This window comes from Lichenostomus cassidix, chromosome 14 (assembly GCF_008360975.1).
Source record: "Lichenostomus cassidix isolate B80296 chromosome 14, HeHo_3.0, whole genome shotgun sequence".
NCBI classification, from domain to species: Eukaryota; Metazoa; Chordata; class Aves; order Passeriformes; family Meliphagidae; genus Lichenostomus; species Lichenostomus cassidix.
The window spans coordinates 14807653-14827129 of NC_139495.1; the positions used below are offsets into that span (position 1 = coordinate 14807653).

The following is a 19477-nucleotide window of genomic DNA, read 5'->3' on the forward strand; positions in this document are numbered from 1 at the left end:
TGCACCAGCAGTTTTAAACCCTCTGAGCAATCACTAAATATCTGCTTTTGTCAGAAGGGGGAAAAAAGTGAAAATAAAGAGTCAAGGTGCTTTACTGCAGGAATTTGGCAAAACCTCCAGCTTACTGATTGAAGAATGATCCGTGAAGATTTATTTACCAATTTTTAGTGGTATTTTTCTTGTTTTCAGTCAAAATCCTGTCAGGGGTTTTGCCATTCCTGTGCACATGGAGATAAATTAGGCGCTTCTCTAATTAAACAGCAATACCAAAAGCTTTAGAGAGGTTTCATCTTCCTATAATATAACTTTTTAGATCCAAAATGAGCCATCTGTACAGAACCTTTGACTTGAATTTTGTGTAAGGGGACATAAAAGAGTTCCTGTCTGGGCTGCCAGTTTGTGTTTACTCTAGAAGTAACACCTTTGAGTTCTTTCTTTTGGGGGACAGGGAGGCAAAACTTGGGCTGGAGTTATTTCTGATTGATCCCAGCAGTCATGCTCTCCTTCAGCTCAAAGAATAAGAAGATCCTTCATGTTTCAAGTTATGTACCATCCATTATTACAGAAGGAGGAGGTTGAAGTATTTGTTAATTTCCTTTTAAGTAGCCTTTAACAGAGAAAAAAAAAGAGAACAGAATGAGCAGCACTTTGATTTTTTTGCTTCAGGACCAATGCTGTGCAAGAGGAGAAGGATTACTGGATGATGGAAAGTTTCAAAGCAGGTGAGCTCAGTCCTTCCTCCTTGCAGGATACCTGGAGCATTGCTGTGGAATATGATTCCTTTTCCATTCCCAGCCCAGACTGAGGGAATGGATTCCCAGCAGCCACTGTGGAAGTGGCAGTCCTTATGTGAGAGAAAGGGACATCAATTCTGCCTTGTCATCACAGTAAAGATGCACCTGATTTACAGCAGCATCTGTCTCCTCCTCTTACAGCAGTGAGTTCTGGGACACAACTGCATCACTGTGGGTATTGTTTATTGGGGTTTTAAAGATAACCCAAACTGCAAGTATATACAGACAAGTATAAAAGACCAGAGTAGACAATTACAGCTGGTTTTGGTATCAAAACCCATTGATTACTCTGAAACATTGTTTTGCTCCCTTGTGTGTGTGAGATCCTCAACCTGTGATCCTGCAGGTTTGCCCCCAGTATTTACAAATCACAACATAGCTGGAAAAAAATACACTTGAATTGTTCCCTTCTACAGAGTCCACATGCAGTGTGATTGGGGCTTTTTGTTTTCTGTTTCTTGAGGTTCACTCACTTCCCAGGGGCAGCAGTAGGCTTGGATCCACGCTGGGAATTACAGGAAGGAAGAACTCCACATGTCCATATGTACAGTTGTATCCTCAGGACCTCCTGTGTATGTTTCCAGAATTCAGGATAATCTTGTTACGAGGATGAGATAGCTCCTGTTGGCCTCAAAATTCCAGTTCTGTTTGCCAAGCCTATATAAAGAGCTGTAGAATTGTTACATCTGGCTGCACATCATAGAGAAAATTACAGCTGCTGGGGGCTGGAATGATCTGCCACCTGATCCCAACTTTATCTGTGAAGAGAAACACTGGGAATCATATTTATGCTTAATAAAATGAAGAGCAAAAAGTTGCATGACACGTTCTGTAAGAAGAGATCTTTAGCATGCTGTGATCTACAGGCAAAGGCTTATGAGTGATTTTTAAAAACCCTATTAATGCCTTTGCTGAACACTCAGTGTAACTTTGTAACTTAACCAGTACTTCACAGATTTCACAGAATATCTTGAGTTGAAGGGACCCACAAGGATCATCAGGTCCAGTTGCTGAACACCAGCTGAGCAGCAAACAGACTGCAGTAAGATAGGCTTTAAAAGAGTATATGAAGAAAAATCCCCAAATCCCTATTTTATTTAATCTCTAGTTGGGGTTTTTAACTCTCAAAGAGCAGGTAAGATAAGATAAAGGGTTTAAGCTCCATCTCAGGTGTTATCACTGTGACAGTGCAGCACAGATGGCTCCCTCCTTAAGGCTTAAACCTTTCTTAGTTTGCTATTGGCACCAGATGATCTGTAAGTCATCCCTTACAGATGTGAACTGTGATAGCCAGGATGTACATAAAGGTGAGTTCCAATCTCCTGGTCAGATCCAGGTAGAAAAACTACTGCTCTTAAATCCAGCTCTCAAATAAGATCCTGCTATTGGACAATGCTCCTCACCAACAAATGCTCATCTCTACCACTGAACAAATGAGGGGGAGAGAGGCAAAAGGGCAAAACTACTGAACACTGGATGGAACAGTCACCCACCCAGCTGAACCTGGAACAGCTGAAAAGTGTCTGGATTTCGGATTGTGCAAGCAATGAACACCTCAGGAGCTTTTCTGTCTGCTCTGGAAGTGGAGAGTTTCTGCAGCATCCCAATAAGGGCTAAATTAATCTCTGGATCATACACCACATCTGCAAAAAAGAGATATAATATTTATTGAGAATTGAACAAAAACCAGAATGAAAGCTGCAAAACAGAAATCTAATCTTCACAGGACAGAAGAATATTTTTATTTTATGTGCTATGCCCTCATCACTAAAAATCAGTGCTCCTTTTTGTAAATGGATTGCCAGATATTTTATTTAAGCCCATCCTAAGGGAGACAGCAGAACCACTGAGTGTTGGTGCTCTCTGTTCCCACTGCCCTTGGCAAAACAAGCTTGCCTTGTTAGAAATGAGTGGTTTAGAGGCTGATGCTAAGGACTTGCAGCACTTTTTATCTGTAGTCATGTCCTGGAGAGCAGAAATGGTGGTGAGAGGTTCAAGTGAGCACCAAGGGGGGGGAAATGCTTGGTGGGTGATACTTGGAGGGTGTTGTTTACTACACAGAGGTGTCCAGGTGTGTGTACCACTGCAGGTACAGGTGGTGCAATGTGATAAAGCACATCCTGCTGTAACGAGTAACAGCAAATAGTGAGATGTGAATCCCTTCAGCCCTGACTTCCTTGTTTTCAGAGTCTAGCTTGGCGTAGTTTGGGCACTGAGCAGTGTCACTGGCATTAGGTTCCATGCAGTGACTTCATTTTATAGAATTCACATTAATCCTGTAGTACCTTAATGACAAAAGCAATTTTTTCACGTGGATTCTCAGGTTTTTCTTTGCAAAGCTCCAAATCAGGGTGTAAAACCCATAGCTGAGACATTCGCTCTCACTAGATATCACTGCTATCGTTCTACTATCACTAGATTTTCCATTATTAGATTTTTTATAAAACTCCCTCCAAATTTATACACAGACAAGTCCAAACATGACCTGTAGTTGGGTTTATTTTAATAAGTCACTCCTCAAGAGGCTGCCAGAGTTGCTAAGCCCTGCCCATCCCTGTACCCCATGAGTGTGTGTGGTACCTGCTGCGATGACAACGTCAGCTCTGAGACCCAGCAGTTGTTTTTCTGTCACTGAGCCCCAGTCAAGCTCAGCAACAATCACTTTTGGGTTTTGGCAATTCTCTCCTTCCACCTCATGTCCTTGGGACTCTGTTTGGATGCTCCATGTCACTCCAGGCTCTGGGATGAAGCCGTTCAGCTGCAGGTTTTCTCCCAGCTGTTGGAGAACACGGGGATGGCAGTCACTAAATATGAAAGTCCTGGGCTGGCAGGTCTTGCAGATGGCAATTCCAGTGAAACCAATCCCACTCCCTAATTCCAGGATTGTCCTGAAGGGTAACAGAGTAAAAAATGCTATCAGTACTCTGCATTGAGCTGGAAATCAAGGCATATAATTAAAGGTAAAATCAGTTCCAGATAATTACAATGATTTTTGAGTGAACCATCCACAATCTAACCTTTGTCCCAAGCAACTGGAGAGCACGGAATAACTGAGGGTGGAACTGTCAGCATAAAATTAATTAGCTGAACTGCTGCTTTCTGTAAAGCACAAAGCATTCCCACCACAGGGATGAGAGACATTCCCACCTGGCTTTAGCCATCTGCAGCACAGTTGTCACCACCTGAGCTGGCTCTCCCATTTTCATAGTCAGTGGACAGAAACAGGCACCGAGCAGCACAGCTCCTTCCCCCGTGAGCTTCATTATTATTAAATTATCTTTCCTCAAAAGTCCTTGTTCCTCTTGACTGCTTATAAATAAAGTGGAGATGATGTGATCAGAGCTGCATGTTGATCATCTAATGCAGGTAATCCCCAGTGAATCCCATCATGGAGTGAAGACCATTAGTTAAATTACTAAAAATTGAACAGCTGACCTCACAGAGCAGGTCAGACTGCACAGTGCAAGGGTTTGGTCCTAAAACCCCTCTTGACAGGTCCTCTCCTGGGTTAAAGTTTGAACTGTTGCAGAACAGACAAGTACTCAGCAGCAAAAGGGTGTCATTTCAGTTCTTTTGTGTGTATAGTCTGTTATTAAATATTTCTATTATTCAATTACAGTCGTGTAGCCCACAGAATCAGAGGGCTGGAGCCCCTCTGCTCTGGAGCCAGCCTGGGAGAGCTGTGGGTGTTCACCTGGAGAAGAGAAGCTCCAGAGAGACCTCAGAGCCTCTGCCAGTGCCTAAAGGGGCTCCAGGTGAGGTGGAGAGGGACTTTGGATAAGGGCCTGGAGGGACAGGACAAGGGGGAATGGCTTCCCACTGCCAGAGGGCAGGGAGAGATGGGATATTGGGAAGCAATTGTTCCCTGTGAGGGTGGGCAGGCCCTGGCAGAGGTTGCCCAGAGAAGCTGTGGCTGCCCCTGGATCCCTGGAAGTGTCCAAGGCCAGGTTGGACACTGGGGTTCAGAGCAATCTGGTACAGTAGAAGGCGTCCCTGCCTCCAGGGGGTGGAACTTTAAGGTTTGGCTTTAAGGTCACTCCAACCCAAACTGTCCTGTAATCCTGCATGAATGAACACAGCTTTCCCGAGCCCTCCACCCTGCTGCTGCCATACCTGTCTCTGAACACCACAGGGTTCTCCAGTGCCCACTGGGCCAGGTGCAGAGCAGCCTCCCATGTGACAAGCCCCGTGGTGCCCTCGGTGATCAGTGCTGTGCTCTCACAGAGGGTCACACAGTCCCCCGTGGGCTGCAGAACACAAGAAGGCAAAGATGGATGAGCACAGACAATGGATTTACAGTTTACAATCAACAGTAGCACCAGGAAAAAGGCAGGAAGCACTCCAGGCTTCTGGGTGGGTGTTTTTAAAGCCGATTACTGCTTAGTTTGGGTGATTAAATGTGGTCTAGAACAGTGCAGAACCAGTGTTTACCAGTAAGTAGTTTTTGTAACAGTGAGTTACAAAAACGTCTTCTTTTAAAATATCCGCCAGTGTATCGTAGAGTTCATCCAGGGGTTCAGCTGTTGTGGATTCGTGCTGTGGGAAGGAGAAGAGGGCAGCTCTGGGTGTCACATTGTCATGAAACAAAAAACAATTGCACTTTAGTTCCCATTTTAATACGTTGCTGGCCAGAATATTTACACTGAAAGCTGTGGTTTGTTAATACATAACATATTTTCAAGGGGAAAAAAAAGAGTGAAAAATAAGCTGAAAAGCAAGAGGTACCTTTTTGATGAGCTCAGTCAGGAAGCACCTCCTGTATTTGGCTGAGGGCGGATATTTCACACACAGAGGGTGAAGAATTGTCTAAAATGAGAAGAGCCGTGGACACCAATTACCGCGGGGAGGGCTCAGGAAAGGCACTAAAGGGCAAAGAAGGACCATTAATTGGCTCTGGGTACCATGCAATGCATTGGGATTTAGTCTGTACAAGCGATGCTGAGAAACTGAAACTTGATTATTTCTGACTGGTTTGTGAGTTTACAGATCTGTGGCCACAAATTTCTTATTTTTTGTGGCAATAAAAATCTCACTTTTCAAAAGAGTAAAGAGGAAAATGGAGTGGAAATAATCCCATTTACTCTCCTCCTTCTTTTGCTTTTCTTTTCCCTCTTTCCTTCTTGGTTTGCTGCTTGGCTTGTGATCTCCCATCCCCAGGGACAGTTTAGGCATCACCATAGTGAAAAACAAGGTCCACTCTCCTGTTAGGATTAAAAAGGTTTCATAAAAGACAATAGGGGACAGATAAAAACAAAAGGTCAGCGCTGAGTGCTTTGGCATTCAGCCAAAAAAGCACACCTGGTATAGACAGAGACACCCTTTACATACTCTTCAGCCTAATGCATATTCATAAACAGTTATGCATATTCATACTTTCCTCCAAACTAGTTTGCATGCTCTGGGAACTGCTTAGCATAGCTCCACCTTGGATACGCCTCCTCAGAGCATGGGCAGTCCTCTTTAATTGATTCTGTTATCACTCCCAGATTGTGGTTTCTGCAGACGACAGGCGCTGATAGTTGGGAGTGTCAGAGGCAGGGTTCGTTCGTTGGATGTTATCTAGTTCAAGCAGGCAGTTCAAGCATTCTAACAAAACTACAACAGCTATTTCGCTACTACGTCTAAGCTCAGCTAGCACCAGAAAGAAAGACACTAGTCATCATTACACAGCAATTTTTCACAGCAAGGCTACCTTTGTAAGCAAAGAATTAAAATCATACACATAGTATCCATTGTAATATTTGCGAAAAGCCAACATTATGATAAGTATTTATCACACCATTCCCTGTATCCGCGAATATTCAGGAGTGGCTGTGCTGACTGTGCCACTCGCCACGTGAGTGCTCTGGCACGCGGGTCTCAATTTTGATCTAAGAACACCAAAATAGCAGGCACAGAAGGAAATCTGCAGTTCTGCAGGGCCCAACGAAACACTGCGACACCGGGTCACGATCTTTGTATTTCTGAGCGATTCTGGTGGCTTTGGGACACGCGGTGGCACCGCGCCTTGGTGGTAAGGGGTGTGACTCCGAGCTGTCCCTCACCTTGTGCAGAATATCCGCGAGAAGCGCGGAGTCCGGCGCAGTCCGCAGGCTTTGTTCGAGCTCCTAAAACAGGAGAAATAAATAAATAAATAAACAAACAAATAAACAAACAACGCAGCAGTGCCGCGTCCCGTCCCGCCAAACCCCGTACCGGCCAGGGCAGCGTGCTGAGCGGCCGCGCCGCCAGGAACCGGTGCTGGAAGAGCAGCGCCAGCCCCGGCCGCGGCTCGGCCATGGCTCGGCCGCGCACGGCCTGCCGCCTCGCCTGGCGCAGTGCCCCGAGCAGGAGCCGCCCAGAAGGCGGAGCGGGACAGCCCGACCGGGGGCTCGAACCGGGAACTCCTGAGAGGGGCTTGAACTCGTGACCCTCCGGTACACGCCTGGTGCTCTCCCACCCGAGCTGCCCAGGCCGGCAGGGGGCGCCATGCCCTCGCTTGGGCCCGGGGGGAGTGACCGGGCAGCGACACTGGGATCGCTGGGATCGCTGGAATAATGGAAACATTGGGATCAGGGAATCGGGGAAACTTTGGGATCGTTGGAATAATGGAAACATTGGGATCACTGGAATCATGGGATATAAGAATCATGGAATCATGGAAACATGGAAACGTTGCAATCACGGAATCGTGTGGGTGGGAAGGGACATTAGAGACCACGTCGTCCCACCCCCTGCCATGGACAGGGACACCTTCCACTAGCCCAGGTTGCTCCAAGCCCCATCCAACCTGACCTTGGACACTTGCAGGGATCCAGGGGAATCTGGATCAGCTGCCCTGAACAACCTGTGCCAGGGCCTCCCCACCCTCACAGGGAACAATTCCTTCCCAATATCCCATCTATCCCTGCCCTCTGGCAGTGGGAAGACATTCCCCCTTGTCCTGTCCCTCCACGCTCTTGCAAATAGAGTTGCCCCTCTTTCCCGTCAGTTCTCTTGAGGCACTGGAAGAGGTCACAGTTAAGTCACCCAGAGCTGTTTATTCTCCAGGCCAGACATTCCCCGTCCTCTCCGCCCTTCCCTCACAGCTCAGCCGCCTCAGCCCAGGATCGCTTTGGCTCCCTTGCCTACATACGTCAAAGCCGCGCGCCATGTGACGTCACTGGTTCGCGCGGCCGCGAAGGACACGGTGCCCGAGCGGGGCCGAACGGGACCGAGCGGAGCCGAGCCAACCGGGCCGGGCCGGGCCGCCATGAGCGGCTCCGTGCAGGATGAGAGGCTGCGGGTGCAGCAGCTCCGCGCCCTGCGGCGCCGCTGGCTGCGGGACCAGGAGCTGAGCCCGCGGGAACCCGTCCTGCCGCCGCGGAAGCTCGGGCCCGTAGCCGCTTTCTGGGATCGCTTCCTGCAGCCCGGCCAGCTGTGGCGGCAGCAGGTGAGCGGCGGGACGCGGGAACCGTGTGGCCTTTCCTGGGCCGCTGCCCCCGCCTGACCGTCCCTCTGCCCGCAGGTGCACAACGTCTACCAGGGCGGGCGCTTCGTCGTGCTGCGGGTGCTGCTCCCCGCCTGGATCCTTGCCTACTACCTGAAGTACCACGTCCGGGTGCGTGCGGGGGTTGAAGGGAATGGCCGGGAAAGGGCGGTGAAACGCTGGGAAAAGCCCAGAGCCGGGCCGGGAGGGGATGATGTGAGCAGTGATCTCACCCTGGGTGTGTGAACGTGCTGCTGACAATCAGTTGCAGGTTAAGCTTATTCTCCATGCCCTGTTCACCACTTGTGTTCCCTTGCTGGAGTAGCACCTATATATAATTTTTTGTGATATTTCATCACAAAGAAACACCCATGTGAGACCCCTGTGCCCCTGCAGAGGCTGCCTCCAGCCCTGGGGCTCAGCACAGGAAGGACGTGGTTTTGATGGAATGAGTCTAGAGGAAGCCATGGAGATGCTCCAAGGACTGGAGCCCCTGTGCTCTGGAGCCAGGCTGGGAGAACTGGGGCTGTTCACCTGGAGAAGAGAAGCTCCAGGGAGACCTCAGAGCTCCTTCCAGTGCCTAAAGGGGCTCCAGGAGAGCTGGAGAGGGACTTGGGACAAGGGATGGAGGGACAGGACACAGGGAATGGCTTCCCACTGCCAGAGGTCAGGGATAGATGGGATATTGGGAAGGAATTGTTCCCTGTGAGGGTGGGGAGGCTCTGGCACAGGTTGCCCAGAGAAGCTGTGGCTGCCCCTGGATCCCTGCAAGTGTCCAAAGCCAGGTTGGATGGGGCTTGGAGCAACCTGGGATAGTGGAAGGTGTCCCTTCCAACCCAAACCATTCCATGACTCTATGATTTATGGCAATGCCCAACTTTGTATGTGCTGCCTTCTGTGGACAGCAAAGTTGTGTCTGAATTGTTCCTGTCCTGCAGGAACAGCTCTGGGAATAACCAGGGCAGCTACTGGTGTGGGGAAGGGGAAGGGCTAATCTTGCCCTCCCTGGCAGGTGTGACTGTTGTAGCCTCAGGTATTTCTTTAATTACTGAAAGGTTTAATGGACCTTGTACCCAGCACAGCTTGTGTTCTGGAAGGGTTGTGGTGCTCATTTTGGAAATCCTTTGTACTTCCTCCAAATAACAGTTTTCTTTACCCTTTCCCTCTCATCTTCCCCCACTTCCAGAAAATGCCGCATGGTGTGGTTTCAGCAAATCCACGGATATTCCCAGTAAGTCTCCAAACACTTGTCTTATCTTCCACCTTTGCCACACAGGCAGGAAGGTGTTTCCTGGGGAGGTTTATTTCCTGGGGAGGTTTCTCAGCACCTGAGAAATTTCTAGTGGAGCCTTTTCCAAGGGTTGTGCTGGGTCCTGTGGGCAGCCTGGCCCTGGAGCAGCACTAGGACAGGGGGTTTGGGCACTTTAATCTTGTCCTCAGTCCCCCTTTCAGTGTTACCTCTTCTGTATCATCTGGCTGACAGAAGCTGGCTGCTGCTGCCCATCCTGGGTGGAAAACACAAACATTCCCTTTGGATTATTAACACATGGAATGACACAGGAGTGGCTCTGTTTGTCCTCATTGTCAGCACCGAGAATGTTGGTTCTGGCTTGCTCCCAGTTGTCCCTGAAGGTCCCCACATCCAGGTTTCCCTGAGGAGTTGTGTCACCTCAGCTTGGGACAAGTTTCATGAAGCAGGGAGTGTCACATTGTTTGGTCTTTTCTGTTTCCAGGCCTTTCTGAGCTGTTACTGATTGGTGTGACAAGTCAGAGGGCAAATATTCCCACAGAAGATCAGCTCTGCCCTTTCTGACTGCTGCCCATTTTTGGCATAACCTCCTAATTGTGCTTTATCTAAATTAAAATAATGAAATATTGCATCCCTAACAACCACAAACAACAGACTGAAGGTTAAGCTGTCGGTCTCTGTTTTCACCGTAATTTTTCAGTTGTGTTAGGTCAGCTCAGCAGGCCAAGACAGTGCCTGGACCTGGAACAAGCAGCACTGGGCCAGCAGGTTGATTTTTGAGGAATTTCATGGCTTTTTGTGGGCTCTGGGCCATGGGTTTGGATTCATTGATCACTGCTGGAGGGGTTATGCAGTGCATAAGTAATTTTTAAAACAAGACAGGCTCAAAATGTGTAGCTGCTGTTCTGTAGTGAAAAAAAGGGGTAAAGCAAGTACAGACTCTAGGTAATTTTGCTGTGATGTTATTCCGGCATTCTGGGAATGTTGGGTGAATGAGAGTGTTCTGAGTGAGTTGAGGTGAGATTCTCGCCTGGGAGTGGGGACAACTAGAAGTTCCCTGAAGGACTGGGATGTGCAGGAGGAGGCTGGATGCTACAGGGAATGCTCACCATGCTCTCATCCCACAGGGGGACACGATTTTGGAGACTGGAGAGGTCATACCACCCATGAAAGAAGATCCCCATGCGCACCACTGATGGCCAGGAGCCCATTTCCTCCTCAGGTGAACATGGCAAGAGCTGCACCTGCTTTGTCTCTTCTATAAAAGAGTCTTTATTCTCCTTTATTGCCTCTGATCCTCTGTCATTTACTGTCTCCTTAGTCCATGTCATTCCAGGTGCTCCTCCTGTGGGAGTTCATTTTTGCTGGATCCTGGGGATCTCCAACCCCCTTACCTTTTAATGTGACCTGATGAGACCTGGCAGCAGGATAATGTGGGCCTTGGGATGACAAGAGAGACGCTCTGGATCCCAGGGATTTTGGAGCAGGCAGCTCCAAGGAGCAGTGTAACATTGAGCTCCTCATACACACATGGTTCTCCTCTCCCATTCTGCCAAACCTGTTCTACCAACCAATTCTGACAGACTTCCAATAAAAACTTAGGTTCCCCCTATGTCATCCCACCTCTCTGCCTAGGAAAGGTGGCAGAAGAGGCAGTGCTGTCAAAAATGCTTTTTACCCCTCTTTTCTCTGCCTTCAGCCCTTTCTGAGGAGGAGTCTTCCAGCCCCCACATACCTGTGGCACTTTGTACTGGGAAAGCTGGTCTCCTAAAGAGCAGGGAGCTGGAGCCAGTGATCCCTGTGGATTCCTTCCAATTTGACATATTCTATTATTTGAAGTGTTTTAGTAGCTAGTTCGCTGATAGGAAAGGTTAAACCAGCAATCCAAAGGGTAACCTGGGGGGCTGTGACAGAATCCCCTCATGGAGCCATGAGAGACCAGCACAGCCCGTGTTTGTGAGGTGCAGGTGATAGGCCAGAGCCCCCATTCTGTGCTTGGGGACAGCCAGACCCCTCATAATGGCTCTGGTAGGGACTTGAACCATCAGGGCCATGGCAAACACGGGGAAAGCTGTCCAGCAGTTGAAGGAGATCAGGGAGGCCGTGGACCCTGTGCCAGGTATCTGTGCTCAGACCCACATCGCTCTCTTTCCTCCGGTAAACTGGCTCAGGAAGTGGGGAATGAATTGGGGCAGTAGGATCTTCCAGGTCATCACAGGGGAAGCTGGGGATCACTGGGGGGCTGGAGAGTGAGCAGGGGCTATTGGGGAGCACTGGGAAGGTAAGAGAGTCATGGGGGAGACTGGGGTGTTGATGGGGCTGTTGAGGGGTGTCAGTGGCAATATGGGTGGTGGGGTTGGTAGAGGTGCTGCAGGGGGATGAGACCTGTCCTACCCAAGGCCATGGGGGTCCCTGTCACTACCCCTGCCCCAAGGTGTGCCCAAGGGCCACAGCAAGCCCCCCTCCCAGCCAGTGACCTGGGCAGGCCTCCTCTCCCTGGGGTCCCCTGACACTCCCACCCCACTGAGACTGGCTGGGGCACCCCAAATCTCCGAGGTCCCCCTGCACTTGTGCAGTGCTTGTGAGGAACTGGGGACTGTGACATCTCCTGGGGATACCACTTATCCAGGGAGATGCCTGATATTCCCAGGACTCTCAGATTCCCCTAAGGAAATGCTGACAACTCTCCTCCACTAGTGAGAATTCCCCCAGGACTACAGGGAATTTCTAGTACCCCCAGGGTGCCATGGACATTCCCACAGCTCCGATACCCCTAAGAGATACCCCAATCCCCCACATCTCTATGATGTGGGGCCCAGGGTGTCATTCTAGGCAACAGACTCAGTCCCAAGGACAGGTATGGAGCCCTGGGGTCACCTGGGACATTTGGAACAGATAATCCTCCCTGAGTAGAGGGGATGGATACCACTCACTCAAGGAGGGAGGGGTTTGAGTGTCAGAACCACACCAAAATACAACAGAGGACATGGAACATGATTTGGCACAGCTGCAGCAGGACCATTCATCTCCATCCCCTCAGCTGTCCCACTGCAGGTGACAGCACGTGACACTGGGCAAGCAGGAGGAACCACCTGCCTGGTGTCAGACCCCACACTGCTGATCTCTGCTGGATCTCTGCAATGACCATGTGCTTCCACAAATACAGTCTTGATCTTCCCTGTGGGATTCCTGTATCTCTTAAAGTCATTGAGTCCAATTCCCCTCATACTAAAAACTTAGGTGATGCATTCTCTTGACAATGAAAGCAAAACTCTTCTGGGTTTGTACAATATTGTTCCCTCAAATGCCCTCACTGTTGCTCACACACATGTGTACCCACAGGGTTACATCTGCATAACTTTGAGATCCCTAGAATCTAAAAAATATCACAGGTCTGTCATAGATACACATGTAAATAATCACTGAGTCATGGAATGGTTTGGGTTGGAAAAGACCTTAAAGCTCGTCTCATTCCATCCCCTGCTGTGGGCAGGGACACCTTCTGCTACCCCAGGCTGCTCCAAGCCCCATCCAGGCTGGCCTTGGACACTTGCAAGGATCCAGGGGCAGGCACAGCTTCTCTGGGTAACCTGTGCCAGGGCCTCTCCACCCTTACACACACAACATGTACACATGTATTTAGTCAAGGGTTACATTTTGTTGCACCTGCCTTGCTGCAAAAAGCCTTCCATTGCAACAGCTCAAGGAGGAAGATCTCTTCCCAAAAAAGTGGTGGATCATATGACTTTTTGTCCTGCCCCAGGACCTCCTTGCTCCTCAGACCACAAATGGGAGGGTTGAGGGCAGGTACCAGGAGTAAGGCAGGGTGGAGGTCATAGCAGAGGTGAGGATGGAGGGAAGGACTCATTCAAGCTTGATATCCTGGGGAACAAGGACTGGAAGATCCTGGGATGTGGAACATGCAAACCTTCCCTGTCTCTCACGTGATGTGCCTCAGGCAGGAGCTGCTGGTTCCAGCTCTGCCAGAACACAACGGGAGATCTCCCCATGCATCCTCCAGTCTCTGCCAACCCTGGGCGTGTGTCCCTGTGCTTGGCCAGCTGGGGCTGCTCCAGGCCACCTCCCATCCTTCAGGGTATCCCATGGCATGGCAGCTCAGGATCACTGCCAGGGAAGCTTACAGAGATCCAGAGCCATGTCTGGGCTGACAGACTTCAATCCATGGCTGGTTGGATAGCTGTGCAAGTCCATCGTGGGGTAGAGTTAGTTGATGCTCTTCTCCGTTGGATTTGGGAAGTGGTGGTGAATGGGAGAGAATCTTTGCAGCTGGAGGAAAGCAAGGTTTGTATTGTCAAAAAAAAGCTCAGGATGGCTCAGGCAGCCAGTCAGCCCCAGGAAAAACCATGGAATGGTCATTTTAGGAGGCATGACAGGTGGAGGAGAAGCTGAGGAACAGTGTGGAGTTACAGTGCTTGAAAATGTTTTCTGTAATGAGGTTTGCTCAGGGCAGAGCAGCAGGTGACATTCCCCTCACCTTTAGCCAGCCTTTCAGCCCCAGCATTCCTTCATTCCCAGGAATGCAGCTCCCTGCAATATTGATGTTGCTGCTGCATTGGCTGAATACTTGATCCACTTTATACTCAGTGACAGGAACAGGAACTTGTCTAGAATAACTGGAATCCTCCACCTTTCTCCACTGCTCACAGATGCAATGGCCACTGCCAGTTACAGGCCTGTTTATCCAGCTAAAATTAGAGAATGTGGATCCCAGGGCATTGAATTTCTGACAGGCTGGGAGAGCTGGGGGTGTTCACCTGGAGAAGGCTGCAGGGACCTTAGAGCCTCTTCCAGTACCTAAAGGGCTCCAGGACAGCTGGAGAGGGACTTGGGACAAGGGATGGATGGACAGGACAAGGGGGAATGGCTTCCCACTGCCAGAGGGCAGGGATAGATGGGATATTGGGAAGGAATTGTTCCCTGTGAGGGTGGGCAGGCCCTGGCACAGGTTGCCCAGAGAAGCTGTGGCTGTCCCTGGATCCCTGCAAATGTCCAAGGCCAGGTTGGATGGGGCTTGGAGGAACCTGGGATAGTGGAAGGTGTCCCTGCCTGTGGCAGGGGGTGGGATGGGATGAGATTTAAGATCCCTTCCAACCAAACCTATTCCACAGTTGCAATTCTAAACAGAACACACTGAAATCACCCACTACTTGAAATCACTTTCTAACTGGGAAAAGTTTGCTTCGTACATTTATTCTCCAAATATCAAGGGCCAGGCTCGTGATGTAACTCCAGCCAGGAACTCCCTGTCATGCCAGAGCTGGGGTTTGTGCTGCGTAGATCTGATGCTGAAGCCCATATGAGCTGCAGGGACTTCTCTGCTATGCTCTCACACTGCTCACACTCATGAATAATCCTGAGCATAACAAAAGGGGCTGAGCCCAAATCCCCACACATGGGTGTGTTTCGGGTGCTTTGAGGAGCCAATTGCTACCTGGTAAGGCTGAAGAGATCAGGGATGAAGACATCCAGCAGATTTCATGTGACCTATGGGGCCAACTCAGACACCTGAGGGTAGCTCACTGCTGTGGCTAGCACAGGTCTTTCCCATGAGAAATCCTTTTGTGTTTTATAAATAAATATAAGGTTTGGATGTTATTAAAAACAGTGTCCCAAGACTTGGACGGTGCAGACCTGGCCAATCAGGCCTAGGGGAGGGGTTTTGACTGACCAATCTGGGTGACTTCTGAAAACTCTATATATATGATGAAATCAAAACAATAAAGGCTTTTTCCTTCTTGCCACTGAGAACTGACTTCCTTACTCTGCTAGCTGCTCAACAGCGACATACTGCAGCCACAGAATGGTGTCCAGATATGTCCCTGAGTGCCCAAGCTCCCACTCCAGCTAAGATCTGTAGCTGGTGACAGATCTTACTGGAAACACCCACCTTGGTGGAGCAGATTCTGAGCCCAAATTCCCCCTTTCCCCAGTGGATCCTGAGAGGTTTTGCCCTACAATAGGCAGGGCAGCCCCACCGGCCATAGTGGAATTCCTGGGGCTGTTCGGTTGGACTTGATGATCCTGATGAGTCCCTTCCAGCTCAGGATATTCCATGGTTCTGTGATTTTGAGGATACCTGGTCTGGGCTTTCCTCAAGCACTGGAGGAGCACTGAACCTCCAATCTCCCCAGTCCAGGAACCCCACCTGTGATGAAGGGCAACGTGTGGCTGCTCCTCCCCTGGTCCACCCCGAATAACAGAGGCAGAGCTGCTGCAGTCCCTAGAAAAGATCTGTCAGCAAATAAATTAGTTGATATGACAGGAAGTCACATCTTACAGAGAGATGAAGGGAAGCCCAAGCTCTCCATCAGCTTTCGGTCCCTGCATCATCCTAAAAAAGGTCTCCTGAACATTTGCCATCTCAGCATCCTCAACTGCCCCCACAGAAAGCCTGCGGTGCCCTTTGGGGAGGGTCCAACAGCCTAAAGATAACATTTTCCCTGTTTAGCAGCTGTCCTGTTTTACTTAGCAGGAATTAATCCCGCTCTGGTTGACGGATTAAATGATGCTGCTTTTGCTGGAACAACGACCACTGCTTTCCCATCAGGGTGAGCTGGACCAGCTGGGCTTAGTCCTATCCGAGATCCTCTCCCCGTTCTCCATCGTGGCTCCGGGAGGGAGCAGCCCAGCACCGCGAGCGCGGCAGGAGCTGCACGAACTGCTCGCAGCTCTCAGCTCCGTGGGGCGGGAGAGTTTGAACGTGCTTCTTAACCCGGCGAGTCCGGCCTTGGGCTGAGTCGGGATGTAGGTCTGGACTCCAAGGCTGGCTGGGAGTGCAGGCCCCACCTGCAGCTGCCCGAGGGCCGCGGCCCGGCCCCGCTCCCGCCGTCCCAAGCCAAAGCACGGCTGCACATCGCCCGCAGCGCCGAGCAGGTCCCTGCCAGCTCCACCTTCGCTTCATGTGCCGCCAGGTCATTACGAGCTGTAATTACGAGTGGCTCCTGCCCAGGTCGGCTCAGCCGCGGGCTCCGATCTGCGCAGGGAACGCCCGCATCCTCCATCCCCTCACGGCGGCGCCTTCCAGGGGAGCGGGCGGGGATGCTCAGGGGCAGACGGAACCTCTGTGTGAGGGCTCAGGACCGCGCACCTGCCTTCCAAGCCGCGTCCCCGGACTACCAGAGCCGCAGGATCCCCCGCAGCACCCCGGAACCGCCCGGGATTCCCCGGAACCCCACTGGGAGGTCCCGGGACCATCAGCCCGGGCCGGTCCCGCCGCCCCCGAGGGCAGCGCTGCCTGCGCTGCGATCCCCCGGCCGGGGGGCGGCGCTCTGCCCCCAGCCGCAAGGCACGCTGGGAGTCGTAGTCCTCGCCGCCCGCTCAACGTCCGCCGCCCCTCACCGGCCCCTCCGGCCCCCGCTCTCCGCCCGCCCGAAGCTCCGCCGGCCCCTCGGGCCCGAACCACCGCTCCCGCCAGGGGCTCCGCCGGGCCTGCCTCGGCCCCGAACCGCCGCTCCCGGGTGCCCCGCTCGGCCGCCGCCTTCCGCTTCCTGCGCGCGGCGCCCCTCGGGGCTCGTAGTCCCGCCGCGCTATTCACGACGGTCCCTGCGCCGTCTCCGCGCCGCACGCCCGCGGCCGGGACGGGGCGCTGCGCCACGGCGGCGGCGTAGGGCGGGCGCGGGGCTCGGGCGGGCGGGAGGAAGGGCCGGCGGGGCGGCCGGGGCGGGTGCGAGCTGCTCCGCCCGGGGGAACGCGCGGGGCCGGGGGGACGGAGCGGCAGTGCGGCGCCTCCACCCCCAGGTGAGCGGCGGCGGGGGCGCGGGGGTGGGAGCGGGGACGGGCCGCCCGCCCGGGGCCTCACGCCGCAGCCCCGCGGGCCGCGGCTCCCTCCCGCGCCGGGGGTCGCTCGGGGCTCTCCCGGCCGGAGGCGCCGGCTGGGCCCGGCCGCCCCCGGGCCGCCCCGCACCACCTGTTGCCGGTGGGCCCGAGCGGGGGCTGGAGGCCGGGGCGGCCCGGGGGGGCGGGTGGTGCCGGGGTCCCGGTTCGGGGCTGTGCGGCGGCCGGGGTATCTTGCCCGGGGTTGCGGGATGACCTGGGGGCTGCGGGGCCCCGCCAGCACCATAGCCCGGCCGCACAGCCGGAAAGGTTTTAACGGGCTTGAGGGTCGTGCAGCAGGCGGAGGTGGGGGGGACGGAGGAGGCTTCGTGATTGCCCGCGTTAGGCTGTAGTGCCTGACCTGCCTGCGCCCTGCGCTCGGTGCGGGGAGATGGCAGCTCCCGGGGCCTCCCGCGGGCAGGGGAACCCCGCTTAGGGCACTGCCGAGTGCCGGCTCCGGGCTGGAGCACGGCAGAGCCCCCAGCACCGCGGGCTGCTTGTCCTTCATGTCTGCACTCTCACCTCCAGCTTAGACACCGGTGCTGGGGCTGAGCAGGGTTTTGTGCAGAGTTTCTCAAGCCTCTGCGAGTTTGCCGTTTAGAATCAGTTGGCTCACTCTTATCCTTGGGTCTTGAACATCCTAAGGCTGTTGGGGTCCCAGAGTCTCATCAAGACCCCTGGATTTTGCTGCACATCAGCTCAGCTGCAGTTGAAGCATCTCAGCCTCCAGGTCCTGGATGCAGGAGTATTAGAGGATGGAAAAGCACAGTACTTGCTTGTCTCTCCATTTGCTGAGCTCTCTCCTCTTCCTGCTCCTGGGGTACAGCTCCCCAGGCACCAGGAAACCACTGTTCAGGGTGATCATCTGTGGGCCTTTTAGAGGAGATGGAATAATGTGAACGTTGTGTTTGAAATGTCATGCTGTTTCCTCCAAGCATTTTTTCAGCTGGGAATCTCACTGAAGCTTGGTGCTCCATAGGCCTGCAAGCCTGGGATGCAGCTGGGTGGGTTCCATTGGTCTGACAGAAGGTTATCTGGGAATTGCGGCATGTGGCCTGGGGCACTGGTGCAGGACGCTGCTGCACTGCTGTGGGTTGGTCAGGAGCTGATGGAGTCTAGGAGATGTGTTTGGAGGGAGCCAAGGTGGAGGTGAGGGGTGCAGATCCCAGACTGTGGCCCTTGTCGCTCTGAATGCAGAGATCTTGCTGCACTTTGCACATTGTCACCTGGGACTGGGAAGGACTTGTGCTTCAGGGCTGTGCTCTTCTCTAAACTGGAGCAGACCTGCGGTGACAGACTGGCTGCCTGTGACACTGAGAGTCTGCTGGTGGCTTTTGCCTGGCCATTTTTTGAGATCCTGCTGAACAGTCTGGCTTGTGCCCCTGAGCTCTGCCTGAGCATAAAATGTCCGAGGCATGATTCAAATTACCCTGATTTTATGTATGTGGGGATATTAACTCATTTCAAGTTGCATCAGCTTCTGTTTGTGTCCAAGGCTTTAACAGTTGAAGGCAGAAGGCAAGATCCAACATTGCTCCCTTCCCCGGGAGGGGTTGGAGGGCTGGAGAGGCCTTTGAAGGTTTGATGTGACTGGCTGGGTTTGCTAAGCCCGATTGCTTTGGCAGGAGGGAGAGCAGCCTCCTCCAGCCTGATGACTTGGTGCGTAAGGGAACCGGAGGCGTGGGCCAGGCACAGTGTCTCCTGAATCAGAATAAATCCTGGAAAACAACCCAAAAGTGTTAAAGTTGCACGTAAAAAAGGTCAGGCATCATGCCCAGACTCTGAGCTGTCTCATGGTGGCGGAAGGGCTGGGTGACCCCATGGAGGAGCCTGGGTGCTCTTGGGAGATGGGCTGATTACCCCTCACTCTCCTGGGTTGCTCTCCCCTTATCTTTGCTCTGGGCACCCTTTATCTTTGCTCGGAATTCCTCTGGCTTTGCAGGGGGAAGTGGCCACGGCCCTGGTGTTCCCTCAGCTGGCGGAGTGCAGTTGGCTTTAACTTGTGGAAAACACACTGCTCTCCTCTGTCGCAGAGGTTTTGTGGGAGTTTCCAAGTTTGCAGTGGTTGCATGTGAGATCTAGAGAGACACAGCCTGTGCCATGTGTCCACAGCCGTGCTGATCCCCGCTGGTGGGAACATCATCTGCTCTCAGG

The 19477-nt window shown here is 52.4% G+C and overlaps 3 protein-coding genes across 15 annotated transcripts in view; 2 read left to right on the forward strand and 1 right to left on the reverse strand.

Moving 5' to 3' along the window:
* Positions 1 to 960: 960 nt before the first annotated feature.
* Positions 961 to 7892, reverse strand: EEF2KMT (eukaryotic elongation factor 2 lysine methyltransferase). Of its 5 annotated transcripts, none has more exons than XM_085075195.1 (9): positions 7803 to 7892; positions 6839 to 6901; positions 5520 to 5600; positions 5226 to 5330; positions 4908 to 5041; positions 3942 to 4100; positions 3375 to 3682; positions 2288 to 2437; positions 961 to 1552 (listed from the first exon to the last, which is right to left on the reverse strand). In XM_085075195.1, the coding sequence occupies exons 1-9, from the start codon at positions 7830 to 7832 to the stop codon at positions 1452 to 1454; spliced, it is 1131 nt and encodes a 376-aa protein (XP_084931321.1). In that variant the 5' UTR covers positions 7833 to 7892; the 3' UTR covers positions 961 to 1451. The 5 variants fall into 5 exon arrangements, with proteins under 5 accessions (XP_084931321.1, XP_084931317.1, XP_084931318.1 ...); XM_085075191.1 differs by lacking the exon at positions 7803 to 7892 and adding an exon at positions 6990 to 7265; XM_085075192.1 differs by lacking the exons at positions 5226 to 5330; positions 7803 to 7892 and adding an exon at positions 6990 to 7274.
* A 26-nt stretch (positions 7893 to 7918) lies between these two features.
* NDUFB6 (NADH:ubiquinone oxidoreductase subunit B6) lies at positions 7919 to 10770 on the forward strand. Its single transcript, XM_085075204.1, has 4 exons — positions 7919 to 8205; positions 8281 to 8373; positions 9428 to 9472; positions 10618 to 10770. Exons 1-4 carry the CDS (start codon positions 8026 to 8028, stop codon positions 10684 to 10686), a joined length of 387 nt encoding a protein of 128 aa, XP_084931330.1. The 5' UTR covers positions 7919 to 8025; the 3' UTR covers positions 10687 to 10770.
* Positions 10771 to 16826: 6056 nt separating this feature from the next.
* CAPN15 (calpain 15) overlaps positions 16827 to 19477 on the forward strand; it is a 57663-nt gene continuing 55012 nt past the window's right edge. For 6 of the 9 annotated variants that reach the window (XM_085075170.1, XM_085075167.1, XM_085075169.1 and 3 more), the window contains exon 1: positions 16829 to 17248. The gene's annotated coding sequence lies outside the window, so the exon portion shown is untranslated. Of the gene's footprint in view, positions 17249 to 18296; position 19477 lie in introns of those variants that run through there. The other 3 variants (XM_085075176.1, XM_085075178.1, XM_085075173.1) reach the window with 3 other exon arrangements.